The 21,776-nt window shown below is 32.9% G+C and overlaps 1 protein-coding gene across 12 annotated transcripts in view; it reads right to left on the reverse strand.

Annotated features, from left to right (window-relative positions):
- Positions 1-21,776, reverse strand: part of TBCK (TBC1 domain containing kinase) — a 235,999-nt gene that overhangs the window by 134,533 nt on the left and 79,690 nt on the right. For all 12 annotated transcript variants that reach the window (XM_078002052.1, XM_015138914.3, XM_078002045.1 and 9 more), the window contains 6 exons: positions 17,875-17,973; positions 16,167-16,229; positions 15,524-15,650; positions 14,312-14,362; positions 12,952-13,035; positions 1,515-1,600 (listed from right to left, as the gene is read on the reverse strand). In XM_078002052.1, coding sequence (XP_077858178.1) covers positions 1,515-1,600; positions 12,952-13,035; positions 14,312-14,362; positions 15,524-15,650; positions 16,167-16,229; positions 17,875-17,973 — 510 coding nt within the window. The remainder of the gene's footprint in view (positions 1-1,514; positions 1,601-12,951; positions 13,036-14,311; positions 14,363-15,523; positions 15,651-16,166; positions 16,230-17,874; positions 17,974-21,776) is intronic.

Genomic DNA, 21,776 nt, shown 5'->3' on the forward strand with positions numbered 1-21,776 from the left:
CAGCTCCTTGACAGCTTCTTCAACTCTAGCCGTAAGATTGGATCTAGTATTGTATTATACCTCACATTTACAATGATATTATACTCCAATCGCCCTTTATTTTTATTCTTTAATTTTAAAAATCAGTTTTTATTGATTTTTAAAATCCCTTATATAAGTATTTTTCAAATTTAGGTTTATAAAATCAACTTATTAAATGTACACTTTTCAAAGATAACACAATGCATCACATGTAGGAAGCATAAAACATTGTTTTGTAAAACTTATTTTAGTTGTATACACACATACACATCACCACTCAAATTTTGTGTGCCCCGGGTCTAAATATAAAATGTATTTCTTCCCATGCATTGTGAAAATAAACAGTTTTTAAGAAACTGCTTTACAGTAGTCTATTAAACACGATCACATAATATAGTTTTAGAAAGTTTTTCACATTACAAAAATAATACCTTAAAAGAAAACAATTAAAAATTGCACTTAAGCCCCCTCGGTACCTCTAACTCCTGCAACCTGATATAATCATAATTAATATTCTAGAGTATAGCCTTTCAACTTCTCCTATGTATATACACACATACACTAAATTATACTTTATGAAAATGAGATAATACCATGTTATTTTATAAATTGCATTTCCTACTTTTAACAATACGTAATGTGAACATTTTGTTTTTTTATCAATAATTTTTAATAAAGCATCTTCCTAAAAAATTATAATTGCTTGAGGGCAGGTGCCTTCAATTTAACTTTTCAATAAGTAATACATTCATAGTGTTAAAAATTTTTTTAATGTCAAATGTAACAAGTAAACAATTTCTTTTGCACTCATGCTACTTAACTGCAACTCCATCACCAAGCAGCTAACTTTTGTTATTAATTTAGTTTCCTCTCCACCGTCATTTATTATTTTTAATTGACAGATAATTGTATTCATTTATTGGATACAATGTGATGTTTTGATATATGTTTATTCAACAGTCTTTAAAAAGGGCTTCATTCTATGTGACAAACAACAAATAAAAAACAGGCTAAGTCATGCTACAGCTAAACTTTGATTTTCAACTCTGACTTTTAGCTTGATGTGGACTACTGAGAAAAGAAAAACCAAAATCTATCTAAGCTCCCAAAGTAGTATCAAGTAAAACACAGAAGAAGTTACTTTCACTCAAGCATACACTTCCTATATCCTCAAAATCAGGCCTGAATATAAAAAATCCAAGTGAAAAGCCTTCACAGCACAGTTTAATACAACACTATCACTAACGAGTTTCTCAAAACAATTTGATACTATCAACTATGGTAAGAAAAATGACTCATTTTCATTACTTAAGGTGGGAGTATGGAAAGTAGCCACAGACTTTCTAACATAAGGCTATAATTACTAGCAGTAACTTATTCAGATACGCACTTCTACGACAACGAAAATTTAAAAAATACACTCTTTTGTGATGATAATTTCTGTTTTTTTTTTTTTTTTTACAACATGTTCTATTAATGCACCAAGTACTTACATCTGGAATGAAGCCAATCTCATTGAGATGATTACTCAGCTCTGGATCATGAAATGCAATCATCTGAGAGAAGACAGTCAGATACTCTGAAACAACAAAGTTTGAGACAATCATCATTTTTACACAGTAATCCAAGAACATTATATTCAAATATAGTTTTATTTATACATTGAATGAGATTTAATTTCTTCATGAGAATACTTTAGGTGACAATTTTGTTTTGCTACTACTTTAATTACTTACTGCTAATTATTAAACAAGCACACCAACAAACTGTCATAACCTATTTTCTGCCTTCAGAGTTACCAGTTCATTTCCCGAGTCACAAATTGTATACATGATAAATAATGTTTTCCTACTAAACTCTACAAGTACATTTTCTCTGGTAATATCAAATCTGCTTTGTATTTGTTGAATGTTCAGAAAGTGTAGCAGATCCTTAAATGAAGGAGAACACTTATAAGCAGTCACAAATGGAATAATTATGCTCAAATTTGTTTATAGATACAGATAAAATATATGCCTCTATACAGGCATCTGTTCCAGTTCTAATTTATTTCCATTTAAGACTTAGCAATTTGGCATATTTAGAAATAAGAATACCATGTTTAATCAGAAAGTAGGGATCCAGTAGGCAATTAAAAATATCTTTTGTTGATTCTAATTCTATTAGAATTCATAGAGTTCAGTTGAAATATGAGGAATACGCTTTTTTTTCATTTTTCCAAAGTTACTATTCGTGCCAGTTTACTCACTATGCACTAATCTAAACAAGATAGTGCTAACAATATACTCAAGGGCAAGTAACTATTATATTTTTACTAATGAAAAAACCAAGATTAATACATATTTCAATGAGCTCAACTTTTTTTTTTTTTAAATATAGACTGGGTTTCGCTATGTTGTCTTGGCCGGTCTCAAACTCCTGGGCTCAAGCAATCCTCCTGTATTGGCCAACCAAAGCACTGAGATTACAGGTGACAACCTCATTTTTTTTGAAATTGAAATGACAATAACATCATAAAACTTTTCTCTTAATAATCACAACTTTATCCTACAGTAAAGTAACATCTATTTTTAAAACCAATTATTTGGTGAAAATAATCTTCAAAAAATAATGTCTGCCTTCCTTTTTTTAAGTTCTTAAAGTTTTTACCTTTTAATATTTCAAGAAATAGTACTAAATTATTGATAGTCCATCAGTACAAGTAGTCTTCCCTTGTTTTTCTCAAATAATACTTCGCTTCTAACGATCACATGAATTTTATGGATAATATCGTTTGGCTGTGTCCCCACCCAAATCTCAACTTGAATTGTATCTCCCACAATTCCCACATGTTGTAGGAGGGACCCGGCGGGTGGTCATTGAATCATGGGGGCTGGTCTTGCCCATGCTATTCTCATAATAGTGAGTAAGTCTCACGAGATCTGATGGGTTCTTCAGGGGTTTCTGTTTTTGCTTCTTCCTCATTTTCTACTGTCACTGCCATGTAAGAAGTGCCTTTCGCCTCCTGACATAATTCTGGGGCTTCCCTATCCATGTGGAAATGTAAGTCCAATTAAGCCTCTCTCTTTTTTTTTTTTTTCCAGTATCGGGTATGTCTTTATCAGCAGCGTGAAAATGGATAAATACAATAGATATTTCCCTATAAGCAAACATCTTACATGTCATATATCCTACACAGAAGAGCTTCAGGGCAAAAAAAAAAAAAAAAAAAAATGAGGTGCTGTATTCCATGACAAAGCTGAATTCCTCATTTAATGTGAACTTTTACCCATGCTGGATTTAAAAAAAAAAAGATACTCAAGTAATACTTTTTCTTGACTTGATGTTAATTCTACTGCAACAGAATGCATTCTATCTGTCCATTGTCTCACTTTTTCCTCTCTGCACAAAAAAGGTACAATTTACATCAGTTTCAAGAGTTATAGATCAAAGTGAAGACCCAAAATATATCTGAAGGGCCCAGGGAACTTCTGGGTTTAACTTTTCTTTAACTTTTTAATTTCTCCTTCCAATTAGTGGTGTGTTTATAGTTCCAGTTTACTCAGAAGCCAGAGATATGTGACATCAACAATCATAAGCGTTCAACTGTATACCAGTGAAAGCATATAGTTATTAACTTCTAAAAAGCATGCTTCATTTTAAACCAGAAATTCACACCTCAGGCAATTTTCCACAGCTATGCTCCATTTTATTAAATATCATTCTTATTTGAGCCTGATAAAAAGAATTACTATGTAAAATTACATGTCTAATTAAGGAGCTACTGAAGAAATCGAATCCACCATTAAAACACTGTCTTACCACCACACCTGGCTAATTTTGTATTTTTAGTAGAGACGGGGTTTCACCCTGTTGGCCAGGTTGGTCTTGAACTCCTGACCTCAGGTGATCCACCCGGCTTGGCCTCCCAAAGTGCTGGGATTGCAGGTGTGAGCAACTGTGCCCGGCCAACACTAATGATTGGATTTATATGTTATAACTGCATATACACACATATATATATATACACACACACACAGACATAAAATATATAAATTTATGTATTATTAAAAGTTATATGTTATATATTACTTCATATATGCAAACATAATTTGTAAAACTAGCATAAGTTTTGGTTGCTCAGGATAGGCTTTCAAATGAGATAACAATATGGCCTGTTATATTTAGAAAGTTCTGTCTCTAAAGAGAGCACATGTGACAACTGATGAAATCTGCACTATGTAATATTACAAATTATTTCAAAAAAACATTTACAAGTCCCTTGGTATAAATTTTAAAAATATCAAAATAAATATATGCCTTTTGATTTGTAAATCAAAATGAAAGAATTTATGAGTAGTTACAAAAAAAAAAAAAAACAGAATAAAACAAAGGATTCCATGGAATCATAGAATCTTTACTCTTTTTAAGGAAACATTAAAATGTTGTTAAAGCTCTGTAATTGACATGTACACAAAGAAGGAAATAACAGAGTCCGGGACCACTTGAGGGAGGAAGATGAGAGGAGAGAGACGATTGAAAACCTACCTGTCTGGTACTCTGCTGATTACCTGGGTGATGAAATAATCTGTACACCAAACTCCCATGACATGTAATTTACATATATAACAAATCTGTACATGTACCCTGAATCTAAAAGTTAAAAAAACCTATAATTGTGATTTATACTATATAATGAGGATATGAATCTAGAGTCTTAACTTGAAAAACAGTGTTTTCTAACCTACACAAGACCAATATAGAGGTAAATGGTATTTTTTAAAAACATAAATTAAGTTTCTTATTAAATTTCCCATTTAAGCTTCAAGTGAAGTTTATTATATTACAGTACAAAATCTATCTAATATAAATTTTCTGTATTTTATATTTGTAAAACCTTATACTTTTTAATTTTTGCAATGAAATATAAAATGAAAATAAATTGTCGTCTTCCCTTCTAATTGCTCTGTATTAAAAATTTTTGTTCCTCTCCTTGACAATCCCCAATAAATTTATCATAAGAATTTTATATGACACTATCATATTTTTGTGCAACTGTTTATAAATAAGCCGTTTTCCAAAAAATATAAGCAGAGACAAAATTTCAGAAAGTCCTACATATAGATATCCTTATTTTTTCCCTTCTGAAAAGTTTTTCAGCTTTCACTCTTTTAGCTATGATAAGATGAAAGATGATGGGTGGGATTTAAAGCAAATGTTTTCCTCAGCTCACATATCAGAAATGGTATTCTCAATTCTGTAACTATTTGTTGTTTTCCATCAGACTACTAGCCTATCCTGAAGATGATAAATATAGATAGGTTGCAAGTTACATATCTATTGTCAACTAAGAATGTGACCAAACCGAACCATTTGGTGATAATGTTGACTCACTGCACTAGAAAGAAATATGATTTTAATGCAAATGAACCTGAATTATTTCCCATTACAAAGTTTTCTGCTGTAAAATTTGGCCTATCTAGTAAAAGCACAAAAACAAGCATCAACTTCTATAACTAAGTGGGACGAAGGGGTTCAAAATAAGAGAAAGGAAAGAGAAAAGTAATCTTTAGGGCTACATTAATAAACCACTTTCTTTCCTTCTGACATACCTTGCTCTAGAATCTACAAACGAGCTCACTTAATAGTTATCATAATAATATTTCTAGTAAAGGTAGGTAGGATGTTTACTGTTTCAGGAAAAATCTCCTTGGTCACATGATACAAGATATTCTTGAAAATCACAAGACTGTATACTACAATCTCCAAATATCTTATCAAATTAAAGTCATTATGCAAAGATGTGCACTAAGCTGCACATATATTAAAAGTAATGGAAAAAAACATAACTGCTTTTGCACCAACCTAATACAATGCACTACCTTTCTAAATACATAACTTTTGGAGTGAAAATACATATTATTTCACTCTCATTGTTATTGTTTGGAGGGAAAGAAGAGTTTTATACCCCACCTTTGACAACTGGACTTTAGACTTGGTATGTCTGTCTTCCTCTTTCTCCCCCCAAGAGTTACTGAATATATACTGTAGTATGAACTTATCTCCTAGTTTGCCCGTGAGAGTCCCAGTTGGCACCTGCAGACCCAGCATCTGGTACAGTGCCCCTTTTAACTCCCAGAAACATCCTGATTTAGTTATACAGTCAATCTAGTTATATGTGGTACTATATTAAATGTTGGGGACATCACAGTGAAGAAGATACGATTCTTTCCTTCAAAGGATTTAGAAAGACATACAGGTAAACAGAAAATTGGGGAAACTTTCTCTTAATTTTGCAGATTTATATGGTATCTCCTCTTAGCTTTACCTTTCTGACTTGTAGCAACCACATCTTCCAAGTGTGAATATGCCTTGGTTTTATAAAACCCTACAAGAATATGTTTAATGTGCCAAAGTTTTACTGGCCAAATGTAGTCTACCTTGTTCCTCACTGGTCTGAAGCTGCCTTTCTCCTCAATAGCCTAAGATATACCTGTCCTGCAAGTTATAAACTTGTTTTCCAACACAGTTGAAACGCTAATCAATAGATTTCTTTCTAATTTCTCCATCTTTTTCCATACACTAAATACTCTAAGATTCTGAACCTTAGAATAATTTTAGTAATCTTAGATAATCTCAATAGCCAAACCTGAGTTGTATAATCAGTATGTTATTTTTAAATGTTCCCATGTATTGGTAGTTTGTCAACTCAATAACAATGTTTCTGGTGATAATTTGATAGTACCAACGATAATAACAAATATTCATTAAGTCAGAAAGTAATTAAATTTATTATATCTTAAAAATATCTGCAGGTAACAAGTCAATAGAACTAAGTTAAAAAAAAACAGGGTATCTTGATTAAATTGATCATTTTTCTACTGATCTATAAGAGGTGAAGCATTTTAGAGTCTCATGAGTGTACATATAATATTTTAGAAAAAACTTTAAAATAGAAAATATTTTAAGTTCTATTAGTATATAGTAATAACTTCTTTTTTTTTTTCAAAGAATGATTCAAGTTGCTATTGAACATAGAAACTTTTAACTTCTGGAAAGGCAATTCAAAGATTCAGTAAATATGCATTTCTACAATTAGCTTTTAAATGAATTAGTTTCTTATGACTTAGGAATTTTCCCAAAATTTGTGGAGAAGAAAGTGTACATGTGATATTTATGTCAACCAAAAATCAATGACTACTTTGAAGTGTAAAGCTTAAAACTCTACAAAATAAACAGAAACACAGTAACAAAGAAGTACACCAATAAAATGAGAGGTGAATATTTCTAATGCTAAGCCTAAAATAAACACTTTGAAGAAAAATAAACCACTGTTCTATCAAACTTCAGTAACCAATACACAGTGTACTGTTTCAGCTCCTTCTTTAGCTTTCCATCTCTCTTTCCTATCCCACAGATCAGATTTGATTAGTGGATATTTTATCATCCCATTTTGCACTCTTTTACTTCAGTCCTCTTCGTTGTTCCCTGTCATAAGAATGTCTTTACCTCTTCTCACCAATGAAATTCCTATGCAAACTTCAAATTCATCAAGTATCTCCTTTTATGAAACCTTTCCAGAATGCTCTCTTCTTTTTGCTACCACACACAAGAAAATTGAAACCCCCTAAACTTCTTGCTCGGTGCTAACATAATAGTATGTATACCTGTCTCCTAGACTTATAAGTAGTCATTTTCACATTTATTTACCGTATCATACTATGAAGTCCTTTGGGAAAGGAATAAATGTTATTTATTGAAAGAATCTCAGTTCTGTAAGCAGTACTTGGCATGGCCAGTGTCAGCACAGTTATATACTGAAAGATTAAATTTGGACAAATGATTTAAAACACTTTGTCTATTGATTCTTTTTTCAGCATAATATTAAAGAACATTTATGGTGGCTTTAAAGAAGTTCAAAATTAAATACTAATTCAAGATTTCAAATTTAATTTTATAGAAATCATAACTGAGGAAATTATTAATAATTAGAGAAACAAGCAATCAATAATTGTTGAGAGGTCTTTTAATTATAATGTTGGATGTTAAAATGTATTACTGATAAATTGATCAAACTAAAGAACAGTCTTTTTCGTCTTTTTTTTTTTTTTTTTTGAGATGGAGTCTCACTCTGCCGCCTAGGCTGGAGTGCAGTGGCACAATCTCAGCTCACTGCAACCTCCATCTCCCAGGTTCAAGCAATTCTCCTGCCTCAGCCTCCCAAATAGCTGGGATTACAGGCGCCTGCCACCATGCCTGGCTAATTTTTGTATTTTTAGTAGAGACAGGGTTTCACTGTGTTGACCAGGCTAGTCTTGAACTCCTGACCTCGCAATCTGCCCACCTCGGCCTCCCAAAGTGCTGGGATTACAGGCGTGAGCCACCGCACCCAGGTGTTTTGGCCTTTCTTATAAGTCTCTCCAAATTCATGTTGTATACACTATAGTCTCTAATTTAATAAATTAAACAAGAGATTGTCTTGCATATCTGTATAGTATGCCTTTTAAAAGCATGTTAAGGCTGGGCGCAGTGGCTCACGACTGTAATTCCAGCACTTTGGGAGGCAGAGGTGAGCGAATGGCTTGAGCTCATGAGTTTGAGATCAGCCTTGGCAACATGGTCAAACTGTCTCTACAAAAAAATACAAAAATTAGCCAGATATGGTGGTGCATGCCTGCAGTCTCAGCTACTCAGGAGGCTGAGGTGGAAAGGTGGCTTGAGCACAGGAGGTGGAGGTTGCAGTGAGCTGAGATTGTGCCACAGCACTCTAACCCAGGTGATAGAGCCAGACCTTGTATCAAAAAAGTATGTTAAAAAAGTCTGTAATTAGGAAGTGTGGAAATTTGTCTTTTTCGTATTGGAAATTCATTATTAATATACAATGTATGTATCTGAGATATGAAACAGTGGAAAAATAAAATAAGATGTCTCATATGGTCTTAAGAGCTGGCCATCTAGCCAGGTATCAGCCAACCATCTAAGAAACAGTCTAATCAGTTCATGTTATAAGACCTGTTTTTATTGCTTATTTGAGCATTCCCCAATTTTTCATCTTTATAGAGAAATTTAGCCCAACATTGTATATTAATTGAGCTTTTATATTTGGAAAGTTTAGTAAACATTACAATTTCATGTTAGCTTTGAAACTAACAGCCTTATATTGCTGATATATTTAGCTGATGATTATTAAATTTCTTTTTATACAGCACAAATACTAACCTGATTATTTTTTACTTTTAATCTTCTCAGTTTGTCTTTGGTCACTATTTGACGGATTATTTATATTGCATAGCTTCTAAAATCTTGTGATATTACCCAAGGTTTTATTAAATCCACTCATTTTTCTATTAACTGAAATCTGAGAGAGTACACTATTAATTCTATAATAAACATCACTAATAAGGGTAAGAAGGAAGCTATTATTAAGAATGAGGCACATCCTTCTTAATAAGGTACAGGACACAACCTTATGGAACATTACTTCATAAACTATGAAGAAGGTATAACAGGGTCCTTGCAGTCAATGGCCTTATTAAGGTAATCTATAAGCAAAAAACAACTTCCACTACAAAATGCACTCCTCCTTAATTAGAAAAAGTCAAAGCAAAAAGCTGTACCTTCTAAAAATCGTTCTCAAATTAATCTCAACTTCATACAAGTCCACACTGTAGAAAATGTGCAGAATTGGGCACATCTATGTCAAACCACACCATTTCAAAATACAAAAGCCAATGGAGTTTGCATTTCAAAATTAACATAGAGACAATGGATCATTATTTCCATTTCTAACACCTATCTACACTGTAGACACAGATATACAGGAATGAACACATGATTCAATTTGCTTGTAAACACAAAATTTTCAAAAAGTTTTAATTCTTTTTCTTTAAACATCAAGGTACATGATGCTGAAAGAACAAATGTTTTTATGTGCGAAGCTATTTATCCATATTCTGTTCCTTCTACTTTTAGCTTTACTTTTTTGAGTTTACATTTTCCTTTCTGCTTCCTTTCTAATTATTCTCCCATTATATCAACCTCTGATACTCTAATTTTATATTCATTTCTAACCAAGTAAAATTATTACTAATTGAGATCCCACTTACTCAGAATTTTTGATAAATCAGATACAACATCCAGTACTCCTACTTCATTTATGAAAACTGGGTGAATTACATAAAACCATAATGATATATATAACACAGAATCAGTTTCAAGTTGTTTAAAATAAAGCAGGAAGAATTATATATAGTTAAAAACAAGATCAAAGGGATATCTGATAAGCATCATAAAAACAGTAAATGGGAGAGTGAGCAGCTTTGTAGTCTGCTCTAAAAGAACAGAAAAACTATAAGAAAATCCCCTGGCCTTAAAATATACAGAATCTTGTTGAAAAGATATAAAACAGTACATAATGCCATAATGATAACACTAGCAAAAACTAGTACTCATAGTAACAGTAATATAAAGAAATAAATAATAGCACTTATTGAATATGTATGTACCAGGAATTTACATATTATGTTTAACCTCTACAATATTTTTATTCTAGACATGAGAAAAATGTTACCTATAGAAGTTAAATTATTTGTCCAAGATTATCCAATAAGTAGTGAAACTTAAATTTGAAACACCTGTTTTAAAAGTGTGGGTTTTCTTGTTTTATTTTGTTTTCAATTTTTGTGGGTACATAGTACGTGCATATATTTATGGGGTAAATGAGATACATTGATACTGACATGCAATGCATAATAAACCCATTCAGGGAAAATGAAGTATCCATCACCTCAAGTATTTTTCTTTTGCGTTAAAAAAATCCAATTATATACTCTTAGTTATTTTAAAATGTACAATTAAATTATTATTAACTACAGTCACCCTGTTGTGCTAGCAAATACTAGGTCTTATTTATTCTTTCGGTTATTTTTTTTACTCATTCACAATGTGTATCCTCCAACTTCTACCCTCCACTACCCTTCCCAGCTTGTGGTAACCGTCATTCTACTCTCCATCTGCATGAGTTCAAATGTTTTGATTTTCAGATCCTACAAATAAGTGAGAACATATGAAGCCTGTCTTTTTGTGCCTGGCTTATATCATTTAACATAATGACCTCTAGTTCCATCCATGTTGTTGAAAATGACAGGATCTCATTTTTTCTTATGGCTGAATAGTACTCCATTGTGTATTAAGTGCCACATTTTCTTTATCCACTTGTCTGTTGATGAACACTTAGGTTGCTTCAGAATCTTGGCTATCATGAATGGTGCTGCAGTAAACATGGGAGTGCAGATATCTCTTTGATACTGATTTCCTTTCTTTTGGGTATATACCTAGCAGTAGGATTGCTGGATCATATGATAGGTTTACTTTCAGTTTATTGAAGAACCTCTAAACTGTTCTCCATAGTGGTTATACTAACATACATTACCACCAATGGCATATGAGGGTTCCTTTTTCTCCACATCCTCACCAGCGTGTTATTGCCTATCTTGTGGATAAAAGCCATTTTAACTAGAGTGACATGATATCTCATGTAGTTTTGACTTGAATTTCGCTGATCATCAATGATATTGAACACCTCTTCAGAATCCTGTTTGCCATGTATATGTCTTCTTTTGAGAAATGTGTAATGAAATCTGTTGCCCTTTTTAAAATCAGATTATTAGATTTTTTTCTACAGAGTTATTTGAGCTTCTTATATATTCTGGCCATTAATCCCTTATCAGGTGGGTAGTTTTCAAATATTTTCTCCCATTCTGTGAGTTGTCTCCTAACTTTGTTGATTGTCTCCTTTGCTGTTCAGAAAGTTTTTAACTTGATGTGATCTCATTTGTCCATTTTTGCTTTGTTTGCCTCTGTTTATGGGATATTACTCAAGATATCTTTGCCTGGACTAATGTCCTGGAGAGTTTCCCCAATGTTTTCTTATAGTACCATAATTTGAGGTTTTAGATTTGAGACTTTAATCCATTTTGATTTGATTTTTATGTAACTAGACAGATTTTTATGTAACTAGACAGATAAAGGTCTAGTTTCATTCTTCTGCATATGAAGATCTAATTTCTTCAAAAGGATTTGTTGAAGAAACTTCAAGAACAGTGAATGTTATTGACACCTTTGTCGAAAATGTGTTCACTGTAAGTGTACAGATTTGCTTCTGCGTTTTCTATTCTGTTCTATTGGTCTATGTGTCTGCTTTTATGCCAGTACCATTTTGTTTCAGTTACTATAGCTCTGTAGTATAATTTGAAGTCAGATAATGTGATTCCTCCAGTTTTGTTCTTTTAGCTCAGGACAGCTTTGGCTATTCTAGATCTTTTGTGGGTCCACATAAATTTTAGGATTATTTTTTCTATCTAAATGTGGGTATTTTTAACTTCTATGATATTACTTCCAAAAAAGAGTTCAGGAAATTATAATAGAAGTTTGAATGTGGCTAAAGTTGTCCTGAATGAATTCACAAATAGGTTACACTATGACGTGAACTCTTAAGGAGGAGGTATATTTTAGGTAAGTTGAAGAAAGAGGGAATATATTTTGGGTATGCATGCATGGAAATGAGATAAATGAAAAGTATTTTTAATACTCCGATTACACAATTAAACATTTAAACTTTTTACTAATTTACAGTGGACTTGCTCCATGGTGAAGCTTTTTGTGAGCAATTTTGATTGTGAGAGATATAAATGGCAGTCTCTTATTTTCTCAAACTAGCATGCCTGCATTTGAACTGAAATGAAATCAGATATCAAATATCCATTAGAAAAATACCATAATTCTTTGTGGATTTGGAGGAAAGACCAAACTTTCTAATTTCTCTTTATGGATTTTATTGGATGGACCATCATATTTTGAGGGTCAAAATCTTAAATTTAATCAAATATTACATCAACACACCAGTACATCAGCAGTTTCCCTGCAGAAAGTCACGGAAAGACATTTGCTTACCTTGTATTACATGTGAGTTGTCTTTTAAGAAGAAGTTATACAGATATTTGGGAATAAAAGCAGACATACATGCATAAGCCAAGGCTAAAAGAGAATAAGGCAAAGGCATGTAAAAAATTAGTTAACAGGGTAGATGACCAGCTGTAATGCATTCGCTTAGCACATATTCCTTGAATCTACTATTAAATAACAGTTATGATAGCAAGTGCTAGAAAAACAAAATTGAGAGATAAAAGTCTCTATGCTTTAAAATAGAAAACATTTTAGACAACAGAAAATAATTCTATAACTTAAATTTTAAACTACTGTGGCAATCATTATCACACAATAATCAAAACTTTTATTACCTAAACGTTGTTTCTTAAAATTTCTAAGCATGATCATTACTAGTAAGTTATACAGACCTCACGATCCTTAATTGCTGCTGATGCAAACAAGAATCTACGAACTTTGGATTTAGGAATAGTGTTATAATTCACATTTTCAAACACAGACCCCTGACTACGCTTGGGTCAGTATGAGTGATAATTGGCTATGCCTAACTAAACATAGTAAAAAACTCTAGTTTAGATTAATGAGTGAGAATATCAGAGAACAGAGTATTTTAAAAATAATCCAAAGAGTAAAATTTCATTTCTCTGGGATTATGCTATTTCTACTTAATTCCATAAATTGATGCAAATTTGGTCATGAAATAGATAGACTCTGAAAATAGGGAGATGGTCAGATAAGGCATCTAGACATTCAAGCTATATATAGTAACACACTCTACATGTGATTTCAGGGATTGGAGTTATTCGAATTTAGTATTTATTGAAAAGCCTACAATAATAAAGTTATTGCAGAAAGGCAGGGAAAAAAAAACCTGCCATTGAAAAAGGGCTGTCAAAAAATATTACATTAGTATATAAGTATTAGAATACAAGACAGACACAAGATAAATTTTTATAAATACAAAGTGCTTTACGGGCTCAAGAAGGAGAATAAGAAAAGTCTTCATTAAGGAAGAGGTATCCAAAATGATTATAGGCTTTGGAGATACAAGATTATGGAAAAGTGCCGCCATAATTGATTTCTTTAAAAATTCTTTAGAAAGTATACTTAGACAAAAATTAATCTCTAAGGAATTTAGAATAATCAAATTCCACTAAATTTCTAGTAATATCTTTAGCATAAATGAAACTCTCCAGTAATAAATTAATCCTTCACATCTCTAAAATGAGTCTATAATAGATTATTTCACAGAAATCTACCAGGGAGAGAAAAAGAACCTTAAAACAAAAACAAAAACCTTTCATGTCTGAATTACATATTTTAGAATATTATGTGCAATGATTATTTAAATGATAAAGAGGCTTACCTTCATTATTGAAGTTTAGATACAGGAATGGAGCACAGAGTGAGTCAAGACCTAATGCAGAGGGGTTGGGAGAAAGAAATCAAATAAATATAATCTAGTAGAATTGAAGATATATACCTTATTCAGTTCTTTGCATTACCTCCAAGTAGATTAAACATTAGAAGTATTATCCATCCAGAAATATGTCACCTCACGATTTACTGTGGGGATTAAGTGATAGTGTAGCACACAGTATGTGTCCAATATGAATCAGCTATTATTATTATCCAGATTATTATGAGTCGAAAAGAGAAATACAATAATAGAAAAATGGAAGAAAGTTACAATTCTTTGGATATTGTCCCATCTCTGACCCTAAGTGTACAATTCTGGCAATTACTTAATATCTTCTGACATACTTTCTCGTCTAGGAAATGGAGTTTCACCTATGTTCTTTTTCTTTGGGATTATGAAAAAAATTCTTTAAAAATTGTGAAGTGAATTCCAAATATATGACATTTCTTTTATTGATAATAATGATGTGCATGTATTGTCATGTTGAAAGAATGTACATAAATCTACCTACAACTGTTAGGAGGATATAGAATAGCTCTGAAATACACAGAGCTAAGAAAAATAATACCTTTATTTAAACTATGGCCAGTAAGAAATAGAGAACTGAAATATAAAAATAGCCGCTTATAACAACACATTCAAAAATAGGGTTGGAATGGGTTTCTCATTCTTTATCAAACACAAAAATAATAATGGCAAAGCTAAAAATAAAAGATATGAACCATTAAAGATACAAGGGGAAAAAAGACAAATAAAACGAGGACTTTAGGATGAGAGCCTATTTTTAAGTCCTAATAGCCATGGTAAGTATAAATTAGAAATCATTAACTATAAGAATCTCAACTAGCCCCAACTGATTTAACAGTGTGCATAGGCGTTTAAAAAATGTATCCACAAAGATGATAACAGCTCCAAATACCTTTCTGCTTTGCTAATCAACTTGCATATTAAATATTATGTTTTTAAATGATATCTACTAGGATTTAGACAAAGATTTAAAAAAATGCTTGGATGTAAACCTCTCAAAAAATGAATCAGAGCTTCAATATTGACTTTTTCCGAAGACAAGGATGTTTAGATATTTTAATTTTTTTAAAATGTCAGTTATGCAACAATCTCCTAATACTCCAGAGGAGTTTTAATGACTATAAAAGTTACCTTGCCAATACACAAGATCAGGATGAGACACTACCCAGGCTTTTAATACACGCCTAAATTTTGCATGACCTTCTGGTGATGATAACAGTTCATCATACTGATGACAGCGAGGAATATCCACTTCAATCTGTTAAAATAGCAAAATAATAAGGTGAAACAGTAATTGTGTAATCAGCAATAAACCCTTAATCTTTATTCATTAAAAAAGGAAAAGGAGAAGCCATAATACAAATTTCAAAACAGACCAACTTCTTAAGTGCCTAATTTTTTGAATTTTTTAATTGATCTTATGGAAACACTAAAGATGTTGTATGTATACTTAAACAGGAGAATCAGACCATTTCTTTTGAAAGGTATGTGTTAATATACTTTTAAAAAATATTTTTCTTTATAGTCTGGTCCAAATGAAGGGCAAATTTTTCAGATGAAGAACTATAGTATTTTTAAAAAGGTAACTTGACCTTAAAGTCCTATAAGGTATTGTTCTAAGTTATAAGCATAAGAGTTATGGTTTCTCTAACAATGTATGTATGCAGCAGTGTGTCTGTATTCATGAGAGAAAGAGGCTTTCTTCAGGCTCCTTCCTAAAATTTAAATATTTGACAGAATTATCTTAGGTTGCTTAAGAAAATCTAAATCATACTTGTCTATCTGTAGGAATTGGAGTGTCTTTATCAATTGCATCGTACTTGGCATGAATAGCTCCCTGCAAAAAATAAAAGAAGATACATTAGTTTATCATATCCTTAATACAACTAGTAATATAGAAAAATCTATTTTTTACAAATATCTATCTTTGGAAACCTACCCAACTACAGATAAGCACATTCAAACCCAGTGTAGAACTCATCTTAAGAGAAATTTTCTGTGTCTTTGACAATCTATGATGAAAGTCTCTGATAAGTCACAATTTGCCATTATGCTGAGGCAAACTCTTGAATTATAAACACCACAACATGAATGTTGTGGATTAATTACTTAGCTAGTAAGTATGTTTGGCTGACCTCCCAGCCCCTACAACATAACACAACCTTGTTATGTTATGTCTATAATTACATGATAGAATCATTAGGGCCTAAAGAGGTCATTTACAATTTTCAGTTACACACTGTTAAAAATTAAAAATAACTGAATAAATGACTACAAATTTTGGTCATGATCTATAGGACCAAGCATGAAAAAAATAATATTATTCTGGCTTATTATCATGGTAGAGAAAGAGCCAGGAAGTAGGGTTCAAACTCCAATATCTGCTATATCAACTTCTTTGAGACATTCATTTAATGAGAGTTGGAAAACCTGATACCTGAAGTCCTCTTGGACTTTAGCATTATATTGTTCTACAAGTCTAATGATTACTGTATGATATTGAACCACTGGCATTCTTGTAAAGTAACCAACCAAACTCAAAGGTATTTGCAGACTCTTATCAAGGGAATCAGGAATGAAGAAAGGAAATTCTTCAAACAGAGAATTGAAAAGGATTAAAAATAGTTGAGGATTTTTTTAAAATATTTTTTTTAGAGACAGGGTTTAGTTCTATCATCCAGGGTAGAGTGCAGTGGCATAATCAAGGGTCACTGAAGCCTCGAACTCCTGGGCTCAAGTAACCCTCCTGCCTCAGCTTTCCAAGAAGCTGGGACCACAGGCATGTGCCACCATTCCTGACTGGAATTCTTTAAAAAGCAAGGATAATTATCTATAAGAGAATATAAGACGACAAGATGACAAAGAAATTGACAAGAAATGAAAAAAATCTGGCTAGAAGTTGGCCCGTTGTCATGATTGATGTCATCGGAGTTCTCTGTTAGTATTGCAGACCACCACAATTTGTGACACCTCTCCCTTCCTCACAACCACAGAGAAAGTGTTATAGAAGACATGGGAGCTATTTCTCTTGGTAGCACATTCCAGGTGGAACAGGCGTGCCAAAAGCCACTAAATTATGTTAGTGATTTTGACATGTCAGATTAGATTGAAAGATTTCTCCAAATTTAGAACCATTTATAAACAGATAATCATATTCTATAATAAGCATACTTCATAAGCAGGACTACCCACTTGTAACTGACATATATTCTTAAAATATTCCTTGGTAATAATCAAAACATTTTCTGTGACCACCATTAAATGAAATATTAAATAGCACAATCTAATAAACCCTCAATTATATTTTTCTTTTCTATTGTTTTCCTATGTTCCTTCCACTTAAAATTGCCAAATATTCTAATGCTTATATTTTACTATATAATTTTCTAGTAACTGGAAAAATACATATTTGGAAAGCACTCTCCTTCTTCATCCTTTCTTAGCATAATTAATCAGCTTCTAACCTTTTCTTTTTTCCTTACCTCAACTCCCAGAAGAGCAGCCCAGGTTAAACCTCTCAAAAGAGGAGGAATGTCAATTCTTGCTTCTTTCCATATTTGATTTTTTTTATATGGATAAGCCTATATCAAAAAAGAAATGAAAACGCCTCAAATTACCTAGTGCCATCTTTCAGTCTAGACAGTTCTGAATATACCCATGATAAAACTTAAGTGACTTGCAATAAATTTCAAAGTACGTGCAATTATTGTGTCTGGTGTTATTAATACATATAAATAAGCAGTAGAATGAATCCCTAACACCTTGCAAAATTTATATTATATAATTAAGAAGAGGAGCTGATTCTATCTATTTTTAAATCCTTCCTCTCTATTTGATGCTCTGGGGGGATTTAAAATGAGTCATTTTAAATGAAGGATAATAGTACCAGCCTCATACGGGTTAAATAAGACAATGCAGGTAAAGCACTCTGTTAAAAACGTGGTGACAGAGAAGTGTTCAATCACTATAAGCTACTATTATGGGTACTTCTGCATTTTGCATATAAATTTGTACTTTTATAAATTTGTGTCTTAGGAGAAATTTCTAGAAGAGTATTAATAGGACAAAGGACACAGATGTTGTTAAGGTTCATGATATATGCATTCAAATTGTTTTACGAAATGTTTCAGTACATTCACATTTATTACAACAGAATGAGAGTTCCAATATCATTGCAACTGTGCTCACTTTGTGAATGTGGTATGGAAAATCAATCCGATTTTAATTTATATATATTTTTTAATTCCTAGTGAAGATGAACAATTTGAAAAGATTTACTAGTTGTATTTATATTATGTACTCTATCCATTTCTCTGTTTCAATATTAATGTTTTTCCTGTTGACTTTTAAGTCTTCTTTTAAAAAATAAGGACATTAAAGACATAACATACCAGAATCTCTGGGACACATTTAAAGCAGTGTGTAGAGGGAAATTTATAGCACTAAATGCCCACAAGAGAAAGCTGGAAAGATCTAAAATTGACACTCTAACATCACAATTGAAAGAACTAGAGAAGCAAGAGCAAACACATTCAAAAGCTAGCAGAAGGCAAGAAATAACTAAGATCAGAGCAGAACTGAAAGAGATAGAGACACAAAAAACCCTCCAAAAAATCAATGATTCCAGGAGTTGGTTTTTTGAAAAAATCAACAAAATTGATAGACCGCTAGCAAGAATAATAGAGAAGAAAAGAGAGAAGAATCAAATAGACGCAATAAAAAACGATAAAGGGGATATCACCACCGACCCCACAGAAACACAAACTACCATCAGAGAATACTATAAACACCTCTATGCAAATAAACTAGAAAATCTAGAAGAAATGGATAATTTCCTGGACACTTACACTCTTCCAAGACTAAACCAGGAAGAAGCAGAATTCCTGAATAGACCAATAGCAGGCTCTGAAATTGAGGCAATAATTAATAGCCTACCAACCAAAAAAAGTCCAGGACCAGATGGATTCACAGCCGAATTCTCCCAGAGGTACAAGGAGGAGCTGGTACCATTCCTTCTGAAACTATTCCAGTCAATAGAAAAAGAGGGAATCCTCCCTAACTCATTTTATGAGGCCAACATCATCCTGATACCAAAGCCTGGCAGAGACACAACAAAAAAAAAGAGAATTTTAGACCAATATCCCTGATGAACATCGATGCAAAAATCCTCAATAAAATACTGGCAAACCAAATCCAGCAGCACATCACAAAGCTTATCCACCATGATCAAGTGGGCTTCATCCCTGGGATGCAAGGCTGGTCCAACATATGCAAATCAATAAATGTAATCCAGTATATAAACAGAACCAAAGACAAAAACCACATAATTATCTCAATAGATGCAGAAAAGGTCTTTGACAAAATTCAACAGCCCTTCATGCTAAAAACTCTCAATAAATTCGATATTGATGGAACATATCTCAAAATAATAAGAGCTATTTATGACAAACCCACAGCCAATATCATATTGAATGGGCAAAAACTGGAAGCATTCCCTTTGAAAACTGGCACAAGACAGGGATGCCCTTTCTCACCACTCCTATTCAACATAGTGTTGGAAGTTCTTCCTAGGGCAATCAGTCAAGAGAAAGAAATAAAGGGTATTCAGTTAGGAAAAGAAGAAGTCCAATTGTCCCTCTTTGCAGATGACATGACTGTATATTTAGAAAACCCCATCATCTCAGCCCACAATCTCCTTAAGCTGATAAGAAACTTCAGCAAAGTCTCAGGATACAAAATTAATGTGCAAAAATCACAAGCATTCTTATACACCAGTAACAGACAAACAGAGAGTCAAATCATGAATGAACTTCCATTCACAATTGCTTCAAAGAGAATCAAATACCTAGGAATCCAACTTACAAGGATGTAAAGGACCTCTTCAAGGAGAACTACAAACCACTGCTCAGTGAAATAAAAGAGGACACAAACAAATGGAAGAATATTCCATGTTCATGGATAGGAAGAATCAATATCGTGAAAATGGCCATACTGCCCAAGGTAATTTATAGATTCAACAGATTCAATGCCATCCCCATCAAACTACCAATGAGTTTCTTCACAGAATTGGAAAAAACTGCTTTAAAGTTCATATGGAACCAAAAAAGAGCCCACATCTCCAAGACAATCCTAAGTCAAAAGAACAAAGCTGGAGGCATCACACTACCTGACTTCAAACTATACTACAAGGCTACAGTAACCAAAACAGCATGGTACTGGTACAAAAACAGAGATATAGACCAATGGAATAGAACAGAGTCCTCAGAAATAATACCACACATCTACAGCCATCTGATCTTTGACAAACCTGAGAAAAACAAGAAATGGGGAAAGAATTCCCTATTTAATAAACGGTGCTGGGAAAATTGGCTAGCCATAAGTAGAAAGCTGAAACTGGATCCTTTCCTTACTCCTTACACGAAAATTAATTCAAGATGGATTAGACTTAAATGTTAGACCTAAAACCATAAAAACCCTAGAAGAAAACCTAGGTAATACCATTCAGGACATAGGCATGGGCAAGGACTTCATGTCTAAAACACCAAAAGCAACGGCAACAAAAGCCAAAATTGACAAATGGGATCTCATTAAACTAAAGAGCTTCTGCACAGCAAAAGAAACTACCATCAGAGTGAACAGGCAACCTACAGAATGGGAGAAAATTTTTGCAATCTACTCATCTGACAAAGGGCTAATACCCAAAACCTACAAAGAACTCAAACAAATTTACAAGAAAAAAACAAACAACCCCATCAAAAAGTGGGCAAGGGATATGAACTTATATTTCTCAAAAGAAGACATGCATACAGGCAACAGACACATGAAAAAATGCTCATCATCACTGGCCATCAGAGAAATGCAAATCAAAACCACAATGAGATACCATCTCACACTAGTTAGAATGGCAATCATTAAAAAGTCAGGAAACAACAGGTGCTAGAGAGGATGTGGAGAAATAGGAACACTTTTACACTGTTGGTGGGATAGTAAACTGGTTCAACCATTGTGGAAAACAGTACGGCGATTCCTCAAGGATCTAGAACCAGAAGTACCATATGACCCAGCCATCCCATTACTGGGTATATACCCAAAGGATTATAAATCATGCTGCTATAAAGACACATGCACACGTATGTTCATTGTGGCACTATTTACAATAGCAAAGACTTGGAATCAACCCAAATGTCCATCAGTGACAGACTGGATTAAGAAAATGTGGCACATATACACCATGGAATACTATGCAGCCATAAAAAAGGACGAGTTTGTGTCCTTTGTAGGGACATGGATGCAGCTGGAAACCATCATTCTCAGCAAACTACCACAAGGACAGAAAACCATATGCCGCGTGTTCTCACTCATAGGTGGGAATTGAACAATGAGA

This window comes from Macaca mulatta, chromosome 5, assembly GCF_049350105.2.
Source record: "Macaca mulatta isolate MMU2019108-1 chromosome 5, T2T-MMU8v2.0, whole genome shotgun sequence".
In the NCBI taxonomy this organism is placed as follows: domain Eukaryota; kingdom Metazoa; phylum Chordata; class Mammalia; order Primates; family Cercopithecidae; genus Macaca; species Macaca mulatta.